The following is a 23,887-nucleotide window of genomic DNA, read 5'->3' on the forward strand; positions in this document are numbered from 1 at the left end:
GATTTTCCACAGAATATTGCATCTGGAAATCTGCATGTGCAAAAAGGAGACTGAGACTCATCCTTTGATTAATATACGAGTGAGAGCATGATATATTTTAAAGCCCTTGCATTCAACAGAAAACATTCAATTATATATTACGTAGCGGTTTTTTCCCCCAGGTCTGAAGAATGTTCTCTGCTGAAAAGAACACGAGCTGAAAGCCAAACATTACACGAAAATTTTGTGTTGAAATTAAAAAAAGAAAAGAGGAGTGAGCGAGGACTTGATGTTGGAAATAAATTGAGCAAAATGGTGGCAGCTACTTAAGTGAAAATATTTTTGCGCTTGTAATAACTTGGCTGCTCTAACCACGGCCAGACCATACCCGACCAGGCCAGGACAGCCCTGAGCCATGGCAAAGGAGTGGCAAAAAGAGCAACACGAAAGGGACTTAAGTGCTGTGGCTTTGGCCTAGAGATGGGAGATGGCAGCTCTTAAATTCGTGTAGCTCTGGAGGGCTGGAGAACTCCTCAAAGGAATTGATATACGACGGAATACTCGTTTTGTCAACCCATCGCAAGATTAAATGGGTCAAAAGATACTTGGACTATTGCACCTTGGGCCGTATTTGAATGCTCTGAATACTAACTACTTAATACAGCCCCTGATTGAAGAAAATCTTGAATATGGGGGACATAATGTATTGAGGAAACGTGGTTCGCTACCCGTGAGTGCTGTGGCTATCCTGTAACGCTCTCATCGCCAAGTCAGGCCTCTTTGGACTTTGTGTTGCATTCATACGTTTTCGATTAAGCTCGTTCCTGGTCTACTTTTCCCGAAAAGAGAAGGAAGCGGAAATTTACACAAAGAAAGGATGTAGCACACGACCGCCTGTAAGACGGAATCGCAGCTGTAGTTGCAGAGCCCCAAAAGCGAACCAAGTGGGCTAAAATTGTAGCACGACTATGACTGACAGGCCATTAATTTTGGATTACCCAGTCAGGCACTACTCTGCGGCCAGGAGCCGTCGACAGGAGGCTCCACTCCACTCAACGCCACGATAGACGGAAAAATTGCACAAACTTGCAGCAGGCACTTGGACGAGGCTGTTAAACATTTCATAATACCTCGACACACTTTTTTGGTCGGTGGTCGTTAGCGTTAATGACAACATAAGTGGTCATGTATAATTTCTGAAAATTATAGCCCACCTATGCAACAAAATGCCAACAAAGAAGACCATTGCTCGATGCAGAAGTGGTGTCTGAAAAGGTTGAATCAGAACGTCATGAATGTGCTCTTACGATTCCAACTCAACCTCGCGTTCTATTCGATAACTATTCTGGCACTTGCTTTAGTTTGCAAATTGTCTAAATTAAATAGTTAAGTTAATAGGCTATCAATAAAAGTTAGATTATAGCTTGAATACCAGTCAAATTGAGAGTTGTCCTGACAACTGACAACAAATTGACAAATTGACTCGTATAAAAGGGTATCTCGCAGCTATCTAAACTTAAATTTCTATCTCGCCCAAGCTTTTTATTTAAGTCATCTACTTAGAGTAATTAATTGTATAACCATGCTTTAGAACCAATAACCTTTGAGGAGGTATTGAGAAATCAGTATCATTGTAGATGCCGCTACAAAGGCGTTAAGAAATCCAATTACCTAATAAGCCTTCTAAGGGCTGGCAAGCCAAGAGACCTAAAGTTTCCATGTCGCAGCAATAAAACTGTCGCCTCGAACTCTTTTCCTCTGTCAACGGGAGGGGGAGAGGTCCTCCCACCCTTTGAACCTCTCAGAAGAGATTTCAGAAAGATGTTAGCTCCAGCTCCAGCTTCAGCTGCACCACCTTTTCCCTCTGAATGAATTCAATTAAAGTAATTCAACTGATCTAATTTGGGCACCTTTGGAAGGCTTGCAAATAAATTTGCGTCTAATTAAGTAATGAATGCTCCAGAATCAGGAAGGAAGTATTTGCGTGGAGTTTGTGTATTCAAATGCCAAAGTTTCTTGTAAGTTGTGTCTGCTTCACCTCACTCCCCGAAAATACTTAAGTTCAACAAGAAGTAAATCATGCTCTGCTGTTTAGACACACACACTACATACACAAGAGTACATACATATATACTTAAGTACGGGTAGGTATGTGCATACGATGTATCTGGAAGCATGCGTCAAGCAGTGTATGTACAAATCTCGAGGCATAAATCACAATTTCTTAGCCATTAAGACGAGACCGCAGAGATTTGCGGCTCTTCTCAGCTCGATGATGAAGCGTCTTCGTCTTGGCCACAGTTCCGAGTCCTGACACCAGCTGCGACTGTGGCTGCCGACAGAGCCGGGTCTGGAAATGTAAAACTTGACACTGAGCCAAAAATCCAAAGAAAACAAACAAAAATGAGTCTTTAAGGAAGTTGAGCATGAATCAGGAATGAAGTCTGGAAAATATTTGATTTGCTTATTAAAGATTTGAATACGCATACATTTTTGAAACGTTTGATCATTTTAGACAAAAATATGGACTAAATCGGAAAGTTGTGCTCATTTTCGATAGCCAGATCTCAACACAGTGAATTTGAGGGAAAGTTTCTTTAGAACCCACAGACTACCGCACTCTGGCCATATTTGATACCAGCTTCGATGTTTTTCTTCAAGATTGGAATCAGGCACTTCAAAGCCGCTTTTTCAAGATCATCCAGGCATGGAATTTCGAGATGCTCCTTGACACCTTGCGGTCCCAGAATTACCGGCGAGGCAAAGAATTTCGCTTCTGAGACATCCGATTCGCAAAAGGTGCACTCGACGACACCTTCGTCGCCGCCCTCCATCTTGATGCCCCTGATGAGGGAGTCCACAAAGCGAGCCCCAGAATAGGCCATCGACAGGGTGGCCGAGCCACGTCCAGCCTTGGCAATTACCACCTCCGTCCCGGCTTCTTGGATGCGATGGAACAGAGACAGTCGTTCAGCTTCATCACCGTCGAAAGGAGGATCGCACTGCGAGAGAACCGGAAGGATTGTGAGGCCAGCGTGGCCGCCAATCACGGGAATGGTGACCTCTTCCGGCTCCACCCCGATGCTCTCTCCAAGGAAGGTCTTGGAGCGGACTACATCGAGAGTGGTAACCCCGAAGAGACGCCTAGGGTCGTAAACTGCCTTAGACTTTAGGATCTCCGCAACAATTGGGACAATTGTATTTATCGGGTTCGTTATGAAGGCCAACAGAGCGCCGGGACAAGCCGTGCTCACGGCATTGGCTACTGCCACCGCGATGCTGGCATTCGCATCGAGTAGATCGGCACGGGTCATGCCCGGCTTGCGGGGCTTGCCCGCTGGCACTACCACAATGTCCGATCCCTTCAGGGCCAGTGCCAGCTTCTTTGGACCCTGGAAGTGCTGCACTACCGCCGATGTGTCAATGTGCGAGAGATCCGCTGCAATGCCCTTAACATTTTCCTGATCGTGGAGGACGAGAGTCTCTATGTGGGGATGGTGTTTTAGCAAAAGCGACAGGGGTTGTCCTATGCCCCCAGCCGCCCCCACAACAGCGACCTTGAGAGTTCTTTGGCTTCCAGTGCTAGGAACGGCATCAGTTCGCTTCCTTTGATACGGATGCAGTTTCTGGGAGAGTTGTGTGCCCCATCGAAGGGTGAACATAGCCAGAAATGCAGATTAAATACAATATTAAATTACTGATTACGAATAATTTGTCACGAGAGCTTATTGAGTTACTGAATTTATGAGAAGCTCTACTGAAAAATGCGAAATGTGAATGGAAAATCATGAATACATGATCGTTGCTATGACGAATACATAAAACATTTATGTCTAATTTTGCCCCTACCTTTGAATGGATATTCCATTCACGTCAAGTGATTTTAGACGGTGTGGTTTTTATTATTAATTCAAACTTAATACAAGAGTGCAACTCATGTTTTTTTTTTATATTTTTAAAAATATATAGTATTCTTGAAATATCCTGCTTGAAGAGTAAATAGTTGGCTTTTATACAGTAGCACAAATTCTATTTTTTTATTCCATCCAGACCTGATCATCGCAAAAACTTAATTTTGAAATGTTTCTTAAGAAATTCAAGGCAAAGATAGTCCCCTCGAGCTCTTCCTGGTGGCTGATGGCACGCACCGCCTTCAAGGTCGCCGTTGTGGGTGCTGGCGGCGGAATAGGGCAGCCACTGTCACTACTCCTGCGCCAGATTGAGGGGATCGACGAGCTTGCTCTGCACGATCTGCGTGGCACGAAGGGTGTCGCCGCCGATACTGGACATATCTCCGAGCAGGGAACAGTAAGCGGCTACGTGGGCAACGAGCAGCTCGTGCCGGCATTGCAGGGGGCCAATTTAGTGGTGGTAACCGCCGGAATGCCCCGCGTGCCGGGCATGACGCGTGACAGTCTGATGCAAGCTAACGGTGGCATAGCCATCACTGTGACCAGAGCTATGGCCTGCGCCTGTCCCGAGGCCCTGATTGCTATAACCACGAACCCCATTAACATTATTGTCCCGACTGCCGCTGAGGTTCTCAAGGAAGCCGGGGTCTTCAATCCGCGCCGCCTTTTCGGGGTAACCACCTTGGATGTGGTGCGTTCCAGGAAATTCATTGGTGACCACATGAACATCGATCCGGAGAAGGTGAATATCCCGGTGATCGGAGGCCACACGGGACCCACCATCCTACCGCTCTTCTCCCAGTGCCAGCCTGAGTTCAGGGGCGACACCGAAGACATCGAAAGACTGACGCATCGCATCAAGGAAGCCGGTACTGAAGTGGTTATGGCCAAGGGTGGTGCTGGTTCCGCCACTCTTTCCATGGCCTATGCCACTTCCTCTTTCGTGAAATCCCTGATTCGGGCTCACAACGGACAGGAGGGAATTATTGAATGCTCTTTTGTGGCATCATGTATGGAAAATGTCCCCTTCTTCGCCGGCCCCCTGGAACTGGGAAAGGAGGGCATCAAACGCTATCCAGAACTCCCCGATCTAAACGAATTCGAACAGAAGTCCCTGGATAAACTGCTGCCCATCCTGAAGAAAAATATCGAGGCCGGCATCAACTTTGCCAAAACGTTTGAGAAAAAATAAACCCAATATACTTAATATTTAAAGTACTATATATTTAATGTGTTCAATGTTTCTCATTGATTTTGTAAGCTCCCTTTCTGGCTTCTGGCTAAGCTTATAAAACTATTAGTAGGGAAAAGCCCAGGAGCTGTGCAGAAAGAGGACTGCTGGTCAGAGGGAGCGAAATGTTAAGTCAACAGGCAGAGCCAAAGACTTCGAACAGCATTGTGACGAAGCCAAGTAAACATTCTTGGCACTCGCGGCGTGAAAAAAAACGCTATGGAACATCTCAGACAAATACAGGGTAGAGAATATAAATGAAATATGTGTTGGCAATTGCAGACAGACAAATGATAAGAAAAACTTCACTTTGTTCAGATATTTTTGTATTGTTTGGTGGGAAGCATTTTGAGAATTTCCCTTTGGTTTCACTTTTACCAAAATGGCCGCAAATAAATTCCGGCCAAAACATTCTTCTGCCCAGCAGTAAATTACATTTGCACTGAGACGCTTTCAGGTCTGAAACTGCTAACAAATTGCTTGGCCCCCCCTTGAGCCCCAAGCGAAGGAAAACCGAAAGTAGGCAGCAATTTTCTTCACTTTATTTCACACTTTTCGCAGCACCACCCACCCCACCCACACACACACACAGCTCAAAAAAACGAAGAACACATAAGGTGTGTCCATTTTATCTTGTTCAAAAAAAAAAATAAAAAAATAAAGTGGGTGGAAAAACTTTCCTGCGACCCAGTTTCACTTTCACCAAGAGTTCACCTGTCCAAGTTTTAGTGAGTGAGTGAGTGAGAGTGTATCTGTGTGAGTAATTCAACTATTGCGGCTGCATTTGTTGCTGCCACCCAGCCTGACAACAAGATAAATTAAGGCAAAGCATTTTAGACAACAAGCTGGCCACACGCCCACCCACACTCACTCGTACAACGCGAATCCAGAAAATGTGTTTCCGAAACAGAAATGGGCAATGAAGTCAGTCTTGTGTTGGACACTTTTTCCAGCAAAGAGAAATTATTTTATAATTATATAAATTAATTTAATGAATAATTAGTAGGAAAAACTGAGAAAAATTCAGAATTTATCTTAAATATCTATATATTTTATTTATACTATTTTCGAGGGTTTTCGAAACACCATTGAAGGCATTTACTGCCCATGAAGTATCTGAGTATTTCTTCCTTCCATGTCTTTAGGATAGTCCCTACGAAGGGTATCTCATTCGCCCATTCCTTTTCCATTCCATTTAGAGATACTCATAAATCGTTGTTTTTGGGGCTCTGAGCAATTTTCCGGCATTTTGTGGCCATATATTTCATATGCAACTCTCTTCGTTTATGGGTTAACTAATTGCAGGCAAAAATGCAAGAAACATAAGCCAACCATTTTTGACCAAAACTATTTTTCCCCAAGTTTTCTATATGTACTACGTTTTCATGTTGCTTCTGTTTTGGCCACAAACTTTTTGTGGGTCAGGTCATGCCGAGTGTTTACCTGAGCATCGAAAACTTTATTTATTAGCCAAAGTCATCTGGACTTGAGTCCAGTTTTGGCTGTTGATCTTTTCGGGCTTATTAAAAAAGTTATATGGCCCAAGTAGGAAATCATAATAAGTGCAAGTATAGCGAACCAATTTTTGTATTGGGGATTGCTATTCGGCCGTTTCTTAGGTGCAAGATATTTGCGTGAAAATCTCCAATTGTTACGTGATTCCAGTACAAGACATAACTGAATAATATTTTATATTTCATGATGTCATATTGAGATTGCTGTAGAAATTTCGAATATTACGGAAATGTATCGAGTGTCTTTTGATGTGGGATGACATACATACATATGCCTTATCTCTAATATGCATATGTATGAGTATAATAAATTATATATGAAATACGAACGCTGAACGTGTAAGATTTATGCAGCAAACCCTTATGTCACTGGTAGAACTGAATCGGAGCAGACAGATTCCTCGCTTATCAAAACAAATAAATTCTCCCAGCTTAATGCACTCATCTATCTTAATTTAGCAGTTTAGAATGGCGAGGGGAAATAGGAGTGGAGCAATAATTTTTCACACTATTTTCATAGATCCTTATCAAAATGGGATGGCGGCTGGGACGAGAACCGGGTAACTGGGTAACCGGAAGTCCGAGCAGCTGTGCTTAAGTTGGCCAAAACGTTTAATTTCCATTGAGTTGCACATAAATTTCCCAACGGGCTGTAATTTTTGCCAAACCTTTTGTCGGGCGTAAACAAGCAAACAAAAGTTGCAGCTGGAAATTCGCCTTCGAATGCGAATTTATGGCCATGGTCCATGGCCCATGGCCCTTCACCTTTGGACCCAGTTTTTTTTAGGGCAATTTATTTCGACTGTGGCCAAAACAAACACGTTAATTTCACAAATTAGCAGCATGTGTTGTTCCCTCTTACCGGGGCTTAATTAGTTAAAAAGGCCCGGCCAGTGGATCGATCCAACGTCCAACAGCTGGGAGCTGAATCGAGAATGGGCGCGCAACTTTACTTTATTTTTGCACTTGTCAGCGCTGGACAAAGGAGATGAATGTGGAATGGATTCGCTTTTGCCAAGTTCGGGACTAGACTCGACTCGACTCGACTCGACTGGATGTAGTGGCCCTTGGCTGTCGGCGCTCCATAAATTCTTGGAAAATCGTGCTGGATGCCAAAACTATTACTCACACTCCTCCATCACCATCAGAGTACCACCAATAGCTGCAGCACCACCACCGAAGGATAATTCAAATTGTCCATTACGCGCAGCTGCCTCACGATTTGAGTCGTTGAAAATTGGCCGAGTCGAGTCGCGCCGGCTGCCAAGTTTTTGAGAGTTGTTTGTCTTATCCATACCCTCTAAATATTGTCCATAAATTAAGCTTTTGAAATGGAATATCAACTTAATTTAAGTCAATCTAACCGAAGCTCGATCAATTTGCCATCGCTATTCTGCCATTCTGTCAGACATTTTCAATGAAATTCCGTGGCTAATTGCGAATCAACAGAAGCTCGATTAAAAGAAGAAACGAATGCCCGGCCAATCAATAAAAACAATTGAAAAGCAATCAGAGTTTAATTACCGCAACAAAACGTTGACGAGACGACGACCGAGACCGAGACGGAGGCGGAGACAGAGACAGAAAACCGTAAACAGAAAATCCCGCACAAGGAGCAGAGTCCCCAAACCATAAATCAATAGCGAGAGCAAACAAAACTCCCGAGAGACCCGGCTTGCGATTGGTGGGGCAAGTGCATACAAAGAAAGGGAGCATATGAGGCGCAACCAAGTAGACCACAAAATAACAGCAACAATAAAAGCTCGCATTACATAAAAGTACGAGGGCATGCTCATAAACAAGGAAGTAAACTGGCGACAAGTACAATACATAGAATACTTACAGGCATACATATATACAAATGTCTCCCGGTTCGTTCTTCCGCCGGAAATGAAGTGTAGAACGAGAGACTGGCACTGGCTGCTGCTATCAGCAGCGATAGACGGCACATAAAAGCCTGATGGCCAGTTCGAAGGCATCAGCATAACGAGCTTGACACAAATATAGACGAAATAAAAAAATCCAATGCTTTGGCGACAAGTTTAAGACTGCGAATGATCACTCCTATGGAAGTAGAAAACTTGGACAGACCACAACCATAGCTTCAGAAAATATAAATCAATTTTATCCATTAAATCCTAACGCGTATTAATTTTTATTTTAAATTGAACTATTATTTAACAGGACAAGTTTTCAAGCGAAAGCAGAGCAAGTGCCTGTTCCCAGGACTCGATTGAAAATTGCTCAATTAGGCCCTGAAGCATAGGTTTATAAAGGCCATTTCCGACCTGCAGCAAGTCAGTATAACTATCGAACAGGATGCAGTTGGAGGACTTGATGAGGTATCCGGATATTGCCTTCCGTTATTTCGGCATGGCACCCCGTTTCGAGTGGACCGCCCGGAGAACCGTGGCACCCAAGCAGACTGTGACCAGGCAGATCGTGTTTATGGTGGGATCCCTTTGCTTGGGCTATCAGAATCTGGGTATGATCATCTACTGGGTCCGGTTTAATAGTCAACAAAAGGAAATAAGTATGTACGTGGCAAAGATCGCGGAGATGGGCAGTGTGCTGGCGCTCATCTTCGCAGGGTTCCTAAACATTTGGGCCTTGACGTCCAAGAGAGCCCAGATCGAAGCGGTGCTTGCCGAACTGCAGGAGATGTACCCCGAGCCCAGGCAGAGGCTTTACCGCATCCGACACTACAACGATCAGGCAGTAGGTTTAATGAAGTTCACGGTCAACTTCTACGTGGTCTTCATCATATACTACAACATCGCGCCACTTGTGCTTCTTCTATGCGAACACCTCATGGACTCGCAGGACATAAGCTACCGGGCCCAGAGCTACACGTGGTATCCCTGGCAGGTGTACGGCTCACCTCTCGGCTACTCGGCAGCCTATCTATGCCAGGCCATTGGTTCGATCCTCGGAGTGGGTTTCAGTATGTCTAGTCAGCAGTTGATCTGTCTCTTCACCACTCAACTTCAGCTGCATTTTGATGCCATGGCCAACCACCTAACTGCCATTGATGCAAAAGAGCCCACGGCGAATCAACAGCTCAGATCCCTGATCCTATACCACCGTCGCATACTCCGGCTTGGCGATCGAGTAAATCGCCTCTTTAACTTTACCTTCGTGGTCAGCCTAATCGTTTCGACCATCGCCATTTGCCTGACAAGTATTGCCACGATGTTGCTCGAATTGCACAAGGCCCTACTGTACATAAGTGGTCTAATCGCCTTTGTCTTCTATCACTTTTTGATATGCTACAGGGGCAGTGTGCTCACTTTGGCGGTAAGTACTGAATAACATTCTGAAGGAAACGGAATTTTTTTGAGTGTTCGGTTTTCTTTCTGTATGACGGCACTTTTTCGCCAACTTTTAAAAAACCCACTGCATGCATACCGCATAGATACCGTTAATAGACGCGCCGCGACCAATGTGCATGATTTTTATGGTCGAACGCATTACTTTATATATTGCTTATGGGATGGCCTGTGTCGGTTTCTGTTCCATGTTCATGAATATTCTGTGTGGCACTGTAATAAGATCCAAAATACAAGTTTTTCCTTTTCAATCAGAGGAAGACCTAATTGAGCTATTTGTTCTTAGAGGCATTAGATTCATTAGATTCCTTATGAAGTTCGTTCTTTCCTACTACATATGTATATACCTATCCTATACCAGAACTTCCCTTCATATGTGGCCCTTCTGTGCGAGCAATTCATAGACTCGCAGCGAATTAAATCGCACCTTTAACTTAACTATCCTTATCAGATTTATGGACTCCACCCTAACAGTAATAGAGTTTTATTGTATGTAGACTATTTAGATTATATCCTTGCTGGTAATTTTAATTCTGTGGACGATCTTTTTGATATCCGTTCCTGAAAATATGTTTAAAAGCTAGATTGAAGCATTTTCGCCCCGTAATGATGGAGTCTTGCTCATCCGCGACATTGTTGTATGATGGAACGCAATACAGGCTCATATTATGGCAGCCGAGTAAGCCCTCTCATTCCCCCAAAAAGAAAGGGCACAGATAAGGTTGGGTTTTTTACAAGGTACTCAGAATTACAACAAATTGACTTGTGAATGCCGAATCAAAGGAATACCTAATAGCGCCAATTATCCAGTTGCGTGTTCTCAGGAGCTCCTCGCTGGGGCCTTCCATTTTGCTTTAGTTTCTTAAGAATATTCTTCAAAAAAGTCAGTTTAAGTGTCAAGCCAGTTATGATGTTGGAGGACTTTATGCAGTATCCTGACTCTACCTGCCAATGGATTCAATTCCGGAGATTCGAGTGGAGTGGACGGGGATCGTTGAGACCAAAAAAATCATTGATCAAGAGAATTATCTTTTTTGCTGGGCACCATCAATATGGAGTTCCATATCATATATGCTTATCGCACAGAGAGGGAGTCGAAGGACTCAATCATGTATGTGGCAGATCTATTCTCAGTGGGCAGTAGTCTGGGCTTTATCATGGAGGGCCTATGCATGATAGGCATGTTAATCTATTACAGACTCCAAATTGAGGAACTGCTGGAACAACTGGAGGATCTTTTTGGCATCGTCCGAAAGAAAATCTATCGCCTTGGGCACTATGAGGAGTAGTGGCGTGTGATGAGAAAATCGTAAATCATATTTATAGTTTGCTGTACCGTCTACAATTTACAGTCAGTTCTGATCCTGTTTTACGAACCAACTGAGGCGCAGGCAGTGAGCTACCGGATACAGAGATTACCACTTGGTAGTTTGCTTCTATGGTCAACTTGGGCGCCATGATGACCAGCATGGAGCTGGAGCTTCACCTTGATGGTCTAGTTAGACAATTGGAAGAACTGGATGCTAAGCATCCGAGGGAAAAGGAAAAGCTCCGGTCGCTGATCTATTACCACAGTCGCATACTCCGCGTAGCGGACAATGTCAATCGCCTGTTCAACTTCAGCGTCTTCGTGAGCTTCTCCACCTCGAGCCTGTCTATGTGCTTCATGTTCATGTTCATTTGCTTCACCATGACAGTGCGCCAACTGGGTTCAGCTCTAAAGTACATGTTTGGGCTGGTCCTATTCCTTGTATACACATTTTCCATAAGCTACAATGGCATCTAGATCACAGAGGCGGTAAGTTAGATATAGTGGGAAGCGTTGATAATTTTTTTAAGTGGGATTTCGCCCTTGCCATATGATATTAGAATAGAATCAAAGCTTCCTTTTCTGAATACCAAATTATAGGAATAGCTAATGGCTCTCATTATCCAGTTAGGCAGTTGCATGTTCTCAGGACGTCATCGAAGGTCATGGCAGGCTGACCAATGTGACTGGTTTCCCAGTGCAGGGTTCTATAAAAGTCTTAATATTTCCATCCAGTCACAATTCAGTCCAGTCAGTTATGGTCTTTATAAGCATGCAGTTGGCAGATTTTATGCAGTACTCGGACCTTGGCTGCCAAGTGGCTCTGATACGAAGATACGGATGGAGTGGCAGACAATCACCGGGTGCGAAGCAGACGCTTATGAAAAAGGTTATCTTCGTACTGGGTGCCCTGAATATGAGCTGTTACTTTTTTTCATTCATCACCTACGGCTACCACATCGAACGGAAGACAAAGGAGCCGATTATTTACGTTGCAGAGCTTTCTGAAGTGGGTGGCATGCTTTGGTTCACCGTTCTGGGTATCTGCAATATGTACATGCTGCTGATCTATAGACCCCAGATTGAAGAACTCCTGGAAGGACTGGAGCAACTGTTTGCACCCGCTAAGCAGAGCCCGTACTGTACTCGCTACTTCTACGACGATTCAGCTCTTAAAATGAAGAGGTTAGGCATCAACTTTGTCTGTTCAGCAACCTACTACAACTTGCTGCCCCTTGTGAAGCTCCTAAGCGAACTACTGACGGAGTCGCAGCAAGTGAGTTACCAGGTACAGAGCAAGGCGTGGTATCCCTGGCAGGTCCATGGCTCAACTCTGGGCTTCTGGATCGCCTATGCTAGTCAGGCTTTCGCGTCTGTAATGAACCTGGGCATGATGATGGCCACTGAGTGTTTGGTTTTCGTCTGCACCGCCCAGCTGGAGCTACACTTTGATGGCCTGGCCAGGCGGCTGGAAGCCCTTGACGCCCGTGATCCCAGAGCGAAGGAACAGCTTCGAGCGCTGATCTCATACCACACTCGGTTATTCAAAGTTGCGGACTGTGCCAATGGCATCTTTAACTGCACTTTCCTGATCAGCTACTGTGTGTCGTCGATTGCCGTGTGCAGTATGGGCTTTTCCATGATCATGTTCGACTTGGGTCTAGCTCTCAAATACATGGTGGGAATGTTTTTATTCATGATCTACACCTTTTGCATATGCCACAATGGCACTCAGGTCACAATGGCGGTAAGTGGGGTTTTCATAAGAACAGAACGATATACATCTGGACAGCCTACCAAGTCCGGAATTTTTCGTTTTCAAATATTTATGTTGTTTTCAAAATGCATGGATGATTTTGATATTTGCATCCCTCTGCGTTTTTAGAGTGACAAAGTGATGCCGGCTGCTTTCTACAACAACTGGTATGAGGGCGACCTTGTCTACAGGAAGATGTTGCTCATCCTAATGATGCGTTCTACTAAGTCCTATGTCTGGAAAACATACAACCTGGCACCTGTGTCCATTCAAACCTATATGGCTGTAAGTACTTACATATATATTATCTGATGTTGCTAGCGAACACACTTTCCAATCATTTTCAATTCAATAGACGCTGAAATTTTCATATCAGATGTTTACCTGCGTGCGTTCTCTGAAATAGAATTTAGTATTCTTTTATATGCTATTATATGACTTTAATAAACTATTAACATATCCACACATACATACATTGTACATATTTTCAATTTGAAACAAAAGAGTTGACCCAAAAAATTTCACACTCAAAAAAACGAATCCAAACAATGGAAGCCCCAGCAATGGAAAATGAAGGAACGCAATTTGAGACAGCATGAAAGACTAAAAAAATTGTTGGCTAGAGGGTACCTGGGAGTATAGGTAGATGTAGATGTGAAAGGAAGCCAACTGAGTGCCCGCTTCAATGCCTTTTGTGGGTAGCTAAGCAAACTTATTAAGGCCTGGGACTCAAGGGTCGGAGATGAGGGTGGCTAACAGGTGAGGGCCAGGGCCGTCCTTGTTTCCATCCAACTTTTCATTTTGAAAATGCAAAAGCGTAAAATTAAGTTCTTTACAAAAATTGGTGGAATTATGTACAAGTCACCCGCCAGTCCTGGTCTGTCTTGTCTCCTGTCCTGACTGTCCATTCCTTCTTTCCTTCCTTCCTTCCTTCCAGCCATCCGTCGTCCCATATGCTTGGGCTGAGTGGCTGTGATGGGTGTGATTATCACATCGTTATCCAGGATCAGTGGCAACAGCGTTTCCATCGTGTTTTACCCACCTACCCATTTCTCAACCGCTCTCGAGCACTCCACCTCTCTGGATTTTCCTCCTTCCAGTTCTTCTCTCCATCGTCATCTGGAACGGACCCTTGTCCTTGTTTTATATAATAACATTTTAATTCCCTTAATACACGCTACGCTGGCCGCAAAGCCAAACAGAGGGAATGCCAGCCTGGGCGTTGTTACTTCCTTGCTTGTTTTTTTTGTACTCACAAAAGTGCCAACAGTTTCTTTTTGCTCCTTATTGCAGGACCGCAGCATCGTTTTATTATTTTAGTTAGTTTCTTTGTGCGTGCAAATCATTAATCATGAGCATAGCATATTTATTGTTTTGTTTCCGATGACAGCTTTTTGCTGGTCCCTGGATTTTGCTACATTCCCGGGAAAATCGCGAATGCTGCAGCCGAATTTAATATTTAAAGTGAGGAAAAGGAAAGTGTCTGACTATCGAAAGTTGCGGGATTTTAACACAGGTGATCTCAGATTAAATCCCACGTCACTGAATATCTGGGCTAATTATAATCAGGGCTTCATAGCTGACCAGCTCGGGAACATGAACAGCTCACAAAAGCATTTTTGGCAGTTAATTGAGACATTAGCCTAGACAACAGCCATGGTGTCTATGGAAGAAAGAGATTGTGAATTGCCCAATCATGCGGAACCGACTAGAGAGGCCTTAAAAGTCTCTGCCCCCCCCCCCACACACATCCCCAGTCAAAACTGGCCCCGACAATAGCCCACATAGAGCCGGAGTCGGAGCCGGGATGGAGGGAAACCTAGCCAGAGCAAAGCCCACACAAAATCGACAGTTTGTGTAAAAATTGACTTTGTCAGGCGGTGCGTCGGGGGGAGACCTGGGGGGAACTGCAGGGATCATCATTGCAGCCATTTGCCTGTTGTTTAACCAGGGCTGAGAACCCCGCCTCGTCCTGACCATAGCCATTGCCTTGATAAGTTTTTAGCAAACAAAGGAACCTCGTTACAGTTACATGGGTTTTGGGAATCGCCCTCCAAGGGAGAGTGTGTGAGAACTTACTGGACCCAACCGAAAGAAGCTGATGTCGGAGCTGAAGCTGCGATGTGCATTTAAAATTGCATACACAAAACACGAAAATCCCCCCAGCTGGATTGTTGGAGCAAGACCACAAAATGTACTCAAACAACATGTCTCAATTTCGTAGTTAAACTTTGTCTCACTCTCGTTCTGGAGGGCGGGCTCTGAGTATGGGTTTGGCTGTGGATGTGGCCTTGACAGAGTTACCCGTTGCCCAAAATGGTAATTGAAAATGTTGTGGTGAGGGGGGAAGGTTGACGTATCCTGTGATGTAGAAGACGATAGTTCATAATTGGCTTTGGCTTCGAATCGTTTAAAAGTTATGTACTACTAGACTTCCAAAAATAAGATATGTATGTAGATATTCCCGCAGATTAAAGCTTTACCTATTTTGAGAGTGAATAAATATAGTATTTCACTTCACTTTAGGCGGTTTGATAAATTTAAAGGTATCTTGAATATAAAGCTATTTATTTTTAAAATTTCATTCCTAGAGCTCGTGTCTGTCCCGCGATGTCCATCAATTACTTAGCCTTATCTGCCGGGGCCATATGGTGTCACCCAGAGACAGTGGACAAAAACCGAATAATAACAAAGAGAAGGCGAAATTTTTACACACAATTTAGACACATTCCCGCTCGTAGTTGGCACTGCCTGACCAGGGCTGGATCCATGTACGGCATGACGTTGCGCTGGAAAACAAAAGCATAAAAATGTACAAAAGTGGAAAGTGGAAAGCGGAAAGGGGAGGGGAAGGAAACGGGACGGACTCGAAAAAACCGACACTGCGGAAAACGTCATGAAATGCGATTTGTTGAAAATATGTTGGTAAGGCTTGAAAAAGAGGAGAAAACAATTGCATATAAAAATAGGTTTTTTTTTGGGATTTCTCTTATTATATAAAAAATAAAACTAGACAAATGTATAAGTTTTGCATATACATATGTTTAAGATTCTTTGAGTGTATCTCTGCGTGTATCCGAATCTCCTGAAGTCTTTTCTTGTCCTAGAATGGTTCCACTTTGGCCACGTTGAAAGTAAAAGTAAAAGTAATAAACTTCATAAATTCCACAAATTAGAATGATTAAATTTCATGTTGTCGATGTAATTTTTATCCAGAAGACGTGCCCAAGCTTTTGGTAATCAAATTTTTCTATTCGCCCCAGACCAAATTGATGGCAAGTGATTTGGCAAGGCTGCGGCTCAAGTAGGTCAACACCTCTGAACTGCTGGCTAAAAGCAAATGCAGGAAGCTGTCAACAGCGGGGGCTTGGTTTGGCTTGGCTTGGTTTAATCTATCAATTGAACGATATTTGTCATGCTGCTCATAGTTGTCTCTTGACAGCGTAATCGGCTATAATAACGGGTACGACAGGCAAATGCAAACTCTTTACCTTTAGATATATCACGCTGATGAGCCGTTCATTCATAAGGATTCGACACAAATTGGTTATATGATGTCCATTGATAATTATTGTCAATTTATTGAATGCTCATTATTGAAATATCACTCACACGCCAGTCGGCCAGGCTAATAAACACCCTGAACACCCCGGCGAACTTTTAGAGCCGCAACCGCAGCGTAGTTGCAGCATCAGCGTAAAGGATGTATGCGTGCATGCGTGTGTGGTAACAGTATCTGTAGCTGGGTGGCAGGGGTCGGTGCTTGTCTATGGGGCCGGGGCCGGGGCTGGGGCTGCGGACTGGACAACCGCGCAATCTCGATGACGATGCCACCTACTTCCAATTACCGCTGATGCTGAGCGAGCATCAACGACCCACCGACCAAGCCATGATTGATTGCAACAAAACCAGATTTTGGTTACTGTCATTTAAGCGCCAGCTAACTTTCGACATGGCCATAAAACTGAACCGGGCCCAGAACAGATCAGAACAGAACAGACCAGAACAGACCCGAGCCGAACCATTCCGAATGGAACCAGGCGTTGTGTACTTAATGCATGGGATAATTTTAATTGCGCCTCTGCTGCATTTTTAATTAAACGCAAAATTAAAAATTGATTGCTTTTTGACGCCATAACTCGATGGGGTCGATGTGACTCCCACCTCCCATCTTCGCCAGGGCGGCGGGCTGGCCGCTCAATATCTGTGGCATACTTTCCGGCGTACTGTGGCTCTCTCAGCGTATTTAATGCCATAAAACTTAAAACAAGAAAAACGTGAATACGTTTACAAGTACGGGTATACAAAAATTTGCATTTGCGTGGCACATGCAATGTGGCGGAAAAAGTTTGGCTATTTCGGGCCCTCGTTCTGTACATTTTGGAGCACTGCTAGCCGGAAGTGAAAGGTTTTAAGCGGAAGTGCGCAGAGTTGCAACGACATATTGTATATAGGTGTGACTGCTTGCGTATATTTGTATGTGTGTATGTGCATGTGTATGTATGTACGTATGTAATTACATGTCAGGACCTGCTAAATGTTGTAGAGTCATGCAAAGCACCTCTTAGCTCCAAACAGTTTGTTTAGTGAGTGTAGAAAAGTGTGCCACTGCATGTTTAAAAATATTCCGAATAGGTAAACTTTTTGGCCATTTAATAAAATAAAAACCAAACCTTCTTCTTTGCATTTCCACTAGTTCGCTTTTAATGTCTGTGACAAGATTGATTCCATTTGAATGGCTGCTTAAATGAAGCGTGCACAAATGCTGATTTTTATTAACATTATGCCAGTCGCCTCCCATCTCTACTACCAAATGAAACATTCAATTATTTACATTTAAAGGCATCAACCCACCAATTGAGCATTTTGGTATTTAATTAATGCAATTTTAATGTGGAAAATTAATGAAATTTCATTGAAAGGCCGGCCAAACGGATGCATTTAGTGGCTGGGAAATGAATCCAGGGGACATTGTCAATATGCCAGCTGAATGCACTTGATTAATTTGTAAGAATTCTTTAGCTTCTCACCCTCCTCATCAATATTAATGGCTTTTTACTACATTTATTTAAATATTCAAATAAATATTTACAATTTGTACAGTCACTTAATCTGCCCCGGAAGAGGGGAAATTAATTAATTATTGAAGTCAAATAAACATTGATTACATATTTCGTGCCTACTCATACCAACATTGTTGTCTGCTCTTCAAAATACAATTAGTTCTATCCCTTAAATACTATACAATGATATGATATTTATATTCTCATTCATTTTTCTTATACTCTTTCTCATTTCGAGGTACAAAAAGGGACTATGCTGGTATTGAGATACTTATTAAGTACATCATCACTGCGGTTAGCTCCATGTTCTTTTCTCTACCCAGTCGGAGCCTTGAAAGAGCCGAAAGATCCAAGCTGAGCTCCAATTGGATAGAGCAGAAAACACGTACGGCTACTGAATTTTCAAGGATCTCAGTTGTCCGTACCTCTAAGATATCATTGAAGCAGTCCCTTAAAGACATCATGCCTTTGAAACATTATATAGATTATATAGAGTCCCATAAGTTCATTAATTAATCGATGGACTCTGCAGTCGCTTTAGAAAACCATTTTAATCAAATCAGAATCCAAAAAGGACTAATATTGTATTTGATTCCTTATAATTTGTTCCACTAATGGTGCTTTTAGGTGATGCGTTTTTGTATTATTTTATGTTTTGTCTGTATCATCCGTGTAATGGATTTGTCTGGGTGGCAATCAGCACTTCCCGTAGATCATCTGGAGAGGAGCTGTGCAGAAGGGTGTGGTGCTCTGCTCTGTCCTGCCATGCAAAGGAGGAAGCACTTAAATTGGGCGTAACAAAATGTCTGACACGCCAATTATTTTGCTTTTTATACGAGTATGGGTGCGACAGATAGACAGACGGACAGACGGACAGACATGTTGGCTGTTGCTTCGGGTACTGCTGATGCTGTTAAAGCTCTAGATACTGCTTTTACTGTTCTGCGTGTTAGTTTTTATATGTGGGTGTTGGTGGGTTTGGGTTGGTGTTGGTGCTGGTGCTGGTGCTGTTCCTGGTGCTGGTTATAGTCCTGGGTTCTAGTCCTCATCTTGGTGTTTGGTGTGAGGGTTGCGAAAGAAATTTTCTGCTGTTTGCTTTTTAAGTGGTTTTATTGTTCACTTGTTTGTACTTCTTGCTACAACTTCGTTATTTTATTTTCATTTGTGTTCCTCTTTATGTATTGGTTTTGAGCTGCTGCTACCGCTGCTTCTGCTGCTTTTGCTGCTTCTGCTGCTGCAGTTGCTGTAAGTCAGTGAGCCATGGCCTGCAGGGGCGATGAGTTTCACTTTGTAAAGCCGGAAAGGTCAACATGTTGAGATAGTGTCTGCGGCTTCGAAAGCGTATTAAACTTAACTCTTAACTTAAGTTGTGGCATTGGTATTGAAGTTACAAATATGCTAAAATAAGGAACATATCATCAGCATAAACATTTAACATATAATATTCTCAGTTAATTTCGCATTTATTTAATTGTCAGGCTTCTGACATACAACTCCACCCACACCCCATTTCGCATTCATTAGCTAATGAACAATTTGAATGCATCACAAAAAAAGCGAAAAACTTTACAAATTACAAGCATGGAGTTGTCAATGCGAGCTCGGTTTGTTCTTTGTTGATTTTTTCTGTGGAATAATACCCAGGAATCCACAAACGAACATACACACACAGACAAACACTCACAACATGCAAATCATTTGAGAACTTTTGGCGAAACTTTTATTTTGGTGTACTGTATATTGTGTGTTATAAACGAGCATTTTTTTTCCATGATTTGCTAATTACATTTTGTTTATTTGCTAATTGCAATGCCGCAAAAATGTATTAAATGCAATTAGACAAATTTTTGTGGAATATAAATGTTGGTTCCCTTTACTGTCATTAGTTAGCCTGCTGGTAGTAAGAAATTTTTAAAAATTAATCAAAAAAAATGCCATCATTTGTCATCATTTCATATATATTATATTTTTTAATGCCTCAGAGCAACAAGATATGACTTTCTGACTTTCGGTCACGGTGATCCCTTAGATCAATCCTCCTGATACTTCCAAGTAAAAACAAAAATAATAATTTTATATTTTTTTAAAACGGAACTCACTAAAATTCATTAAACACTATTCCACCTTACTTTCTTTTTGTGCTTAACTTAATAAAGGCGCTTTTCCTGCCACTTCATATAATTAGTTGACATTTCATTAAGTGTTGAGCTGGTTTACAATTTAATTTCAATCAGCACATGGAACAGATTAAAGATCCCAAGGAAACCAGGAGTTGAGTGTGGGGAAAAGTGACCAATTTATGGGTAAATGGAAGATTTGCTCCACTCTGTCGGACCGACTAATTTAACTTTATTGCTGGACAGGACAGTACAGGACAGGACAATCCAATCGTTGCATCTCCCAGCGCTGGACTCGTGCAACAAATTAGCACTTTGCTGTTTAGAATTAAAGGCCAGAGAACCCGCAAAGAGCCCCGTTTGCGATGCAGTTAATCACAGTGCCCTCCTTTCGGGTCAGATCTACTGGTATGGGATGCCAGTGGATGGGACCCGCGAGTCGCTTTCATTGCAAAAAGTAACAATCGACTGGCATTCGATGTGGCGCCTGCGGTTCCATTTTCATTTGGCCCGAGGCCCGAGGCAGGGGCAGCTTCTAGCCCTGACAGGGGTAGCGATAAATGAGAAATTTGCACAGAATTTGCACGAACGGCTTAATTGTTGGCCATGTTGTCAGTGGTCCTCTGGCAGATTAAATCGCCCAAAATGCAAAACGTAGCCCGGCAGAGGCAGAGGTAGAGGCTGGGGGATTGCGAAATACGAAAATGTGACAAAGCCTGCTGCCAAATGAACCCGGCTTTCGGCCAACTGCACTTTGGTCCGGCCAATTGAACCCCAGTGCGGATAATTCGCCATTTGCAGGCGCAGTTTGGCGGAAATTTTCCAATTTGAACATTTCATTTGCACATTCTCGCATGCCCATTTTATGGAATTTTATATGAGGATTATTTTTTGTCCTTGTGTATGACGGGTTCGTTTATGTCTGCAATTCATTAACGCTCCTTAATATAGACCGTATTTTAATTAGTATTTATGTTTTGAACAAAATGCAAGTGGTCATTGAATGATAATGTTTCACCCGCACATTATACGGCAAGTAGTTTTATTTCCACAAGAATTTGCTTATTTGCACAGAGCGTCAATATAAACAATGGCTGAGTGGGGTTCTACGGATCAACGGACGATCTAATGGGCTAAGAACTAAGGACTAGGCGTTTACACATTCGTAATGACATACAGCTATAGGTTACATATATATAAATTCCATTCCATTTATCACAATTGATCAACTATTTATTTACGTACCTCTCGAATGGGGGTGCTATATTGATATCAGATTAAGGAAAAGCTATTATGTATTTTACATATATGTATGTATGCACGTCTATTCTTTCTATGCCATTCACCTCTAGAGTTCAATAAACCGCGACACTAAGATATCAGATCCTTTCTACGAGTATGTGGCCCCTCGCCCAGACAATGCAATTGCGGAAACAGACCAAAGCCGACTGGATGATTAAAATGGGATTCGCATGGCAGGCCAAAGTAGTGCAACATTTCCGCCGATGTAAAAAATTCCTCCCATCCGTAATGAACACATACATATTCATAACGCGCACGCACTCACACGCAAATACAGATACACTTTTACATTCGCATATATGACCCACCGTCATGGGCCTGTTCAGTGCATGTGTGTGCGTGCGTGCGAAAATATTACGACAGGCCTGTCTTCCTGTCGGTGACATAAATCTTGGGCAAATAAATAAAACCAAAAAAAAAATATGGCACAGGGAAATGAAAGATAGACCGAAGACAGTAAAAGCAAATGAAAACGCACGCGCAGCAGTAAATTTACAGGTGGCAGACGGTAGGGCGGAACTGCGTAGGGCTGTGGAGCACTGTGGGGCTGCGGGGGATAGCATGTGTCAGACTGTACAGGTGGCGAACATCATGAACACCTAGACGTGCCGACAATTTTTGCATTTAAATGCGAGCAATTTGCAGCAGCCGAAAGAAGAGGAGAGGATGCCAGTGTAAGAAAAAAACTGTTGCCTACTTTACAGGCGCCCCCAGAAGAAAATGGCATTAAACGGATGTGAATCATCTCCCCCATCATCCACCCAAAAAAAACCAGAAAAGAAAAAAGAAAAAGTGAAACAGTCGAGTGGCGGAAGCACAAAATGAAAATGATAATAACAATGCGGTGGCAGGCGTCTTCAATTATTGAAAATGGTGCGATTTGCATGGTAAGCGTTTCATTTGACAGCGGAAGTTCATTAGCGCCATCTGGCGTCTGGCAAGAGCAGGAGCAGGAGGAGCAAAAAAAGAGATTGTCTGGAGTGTATTTTTCTCTGTGTGCGACCGTGTGAGTGCTTAAATTGCATTGCAGAAACACCCACCACACTTAATTAGAAACCGCAAAGGCAAAGGGAGAAGAAAAAGTGAACAATTGATTGTATGGGTCTGCGGTCAGCTGCGGAAGTTAAAGGTTACCCTCACAGGATAGGGATAATGGAACGGCAATAAGGTTTGTTCAGGCAACACTTTATCGAACTTTGTAAGATTTACAAATTGCTTTTGATTAGGTGCCGATAATATATACTAGATAATTATGTGTTTTTGATGCTTTTTTTTCAATACTTCCTAGAGTATGTATGTAGGTCTCTACACCTTGTTTCCCCTGTGGATGGCCCGATGAAAGAATTGAGTGCAACTTTATTCAACAGTAATTACATTCGCGGTTTTTGGGAGTGGAGTGGATTGGATTGTTGCTTTTCGTTCCACCCATCTTCCACCCAGACTTGCCCTTTTTGCTGCATTCGCATTGTGAGCATTTAAATCACCGCCAAGGCCACTTTGCGCCTACATACATACATATGTAGATGCCGAAATAAATGTGAATGTGCTGGGACTGTGGCGGAGTCCATCATCCTTGTCATTATCGGGATTTCCACATTTTCCACGCGCCAACAAAAAACAGTACGAGCAACGTGCAAAATCGCGTCGGCTGCCAAATTCAGCGTCTGCTGTTGCTTCAATTGAATAATTCGTGTGATGAACGAGTGTTTTTGTGAATGAGTGAGATGGCTTGCGTTTTATATGCCCTCCACAGTTTCGATTATTTTGTAAAATGGTTTCCCCATTTTCCTTGCGGCATTGGACTGGATTTAACGAATTTATCAACATGTGTCATAATTTTCCATTTTACTTTTTGTTTGTTTGTTTTTGCATAAGTGCTGCTGGTTGTTAGTCACACCTCAACGATATTGTTTGCTCTTCAAATTTTGGGTTCCCTTAATAGAAAAGCGCCAAATATGCATTTGGAATTCAAAATGTCGGGCAATGGAGACTGTAGTGGTGTTTGAGGAGTGTTTTCGTTTTTTATACCCAATACTTAAAATGAGTATAGGGATGTATTATTAGTACGTTGTATTAGCCCTTGCTGTGGCTCACAACGTTCCCACTCGTTTATATCGGAAAATATTATAAATTGGACACTTCTTGAAGCCTTGGAAAACACTATCTGCATACATAGAATTAAAACTTTTCGATTTTCGGCGTGGAATGTAATGAAAAGCAGAAAACAGAAAGCAAAACCAACCAATTGCGTTCGTCTGCATTAACAAGAAGCCCTTGCCAGACAGGTAAAAGCTGGCAACGGATGAAAGTAAAAAGCGAAAATCGATATGAGCATAACAGCTGCTGGTCAGCGACCAAGGACCCCGGACAAGCTTG

General features: G+C 42.9%; 2 protein-coding genes and 1 pseudogene across 2 annotated transcripts; 2 read left to right on the forward strand and 1 right to left on the reverse strand.

Annotated features, from left to right (window-relative positions):
* Positions 1 to 2,427: 2,427 nt before the first annotated feature.
* LOC6595806 (malate dehydrogenase, mitochondrial) lies at positions 2,428 to 3,655 on the reverse strand. The gene has a single exon (XM_002021282.2). The coding sequence runs from the start codon at positions 3,639 to 3,641 to the stop codon at positions 2,577 to 2,579; it is 1,065 nt and encodes a 354-aa protein (XP_002021318.1). The 5' UTR covers positions 3,642 to 3,655; the 3' UTR covers positions 2,428 to 2,576.
* A 399-nt stretch (positions 3,656 to 4,054) lies between these two features.
* On the forward strand, positions 4,055 to 5,082 carry LOC6595805 (annotated as a pseudogene).
* Positions 5,083 to 8,954: 3,872 nt separating this feature from the next.
* LOC6595804 (putative odorant receptor 69a) lies at positions 8,955 to 13,435 on the forward strand. The gene is made up of 4 exons (XM_026989893.1): positions 8,955 to 9,932; positions 12,025 to 13,020; positions 13,159 to 13,314; positions 13,385 to 13,435. Exons 1-4 carry the CDS (start codon positions 8,955 to 8,957, stop codon positions 13,433 to 13,435), a joined length of 2,181 nt encoding a protein of 726 aa, XP_026845694.1.
* Positions 13,436 to 23,887: the final 10,452 nt, after the last annotated feature.

Source organism: Drosophila persimilis, unplaced genomic scaffold (assembly GCF_003286085.1).
Source record: "Drosophila persimilis strain 14011-0111.01,24,50 unplaced genomic scaffold, DperRS2 tig00000431-arrow-pilon, whole genome shotgun sequence".
NCBI classification, from domain to species: domain Eukaryota; kingdom Metazoa; phylum Arthropoda; class Insecta; order Diptera; family Drosophilidae; genus Drosophila; species Drosophila persimilis.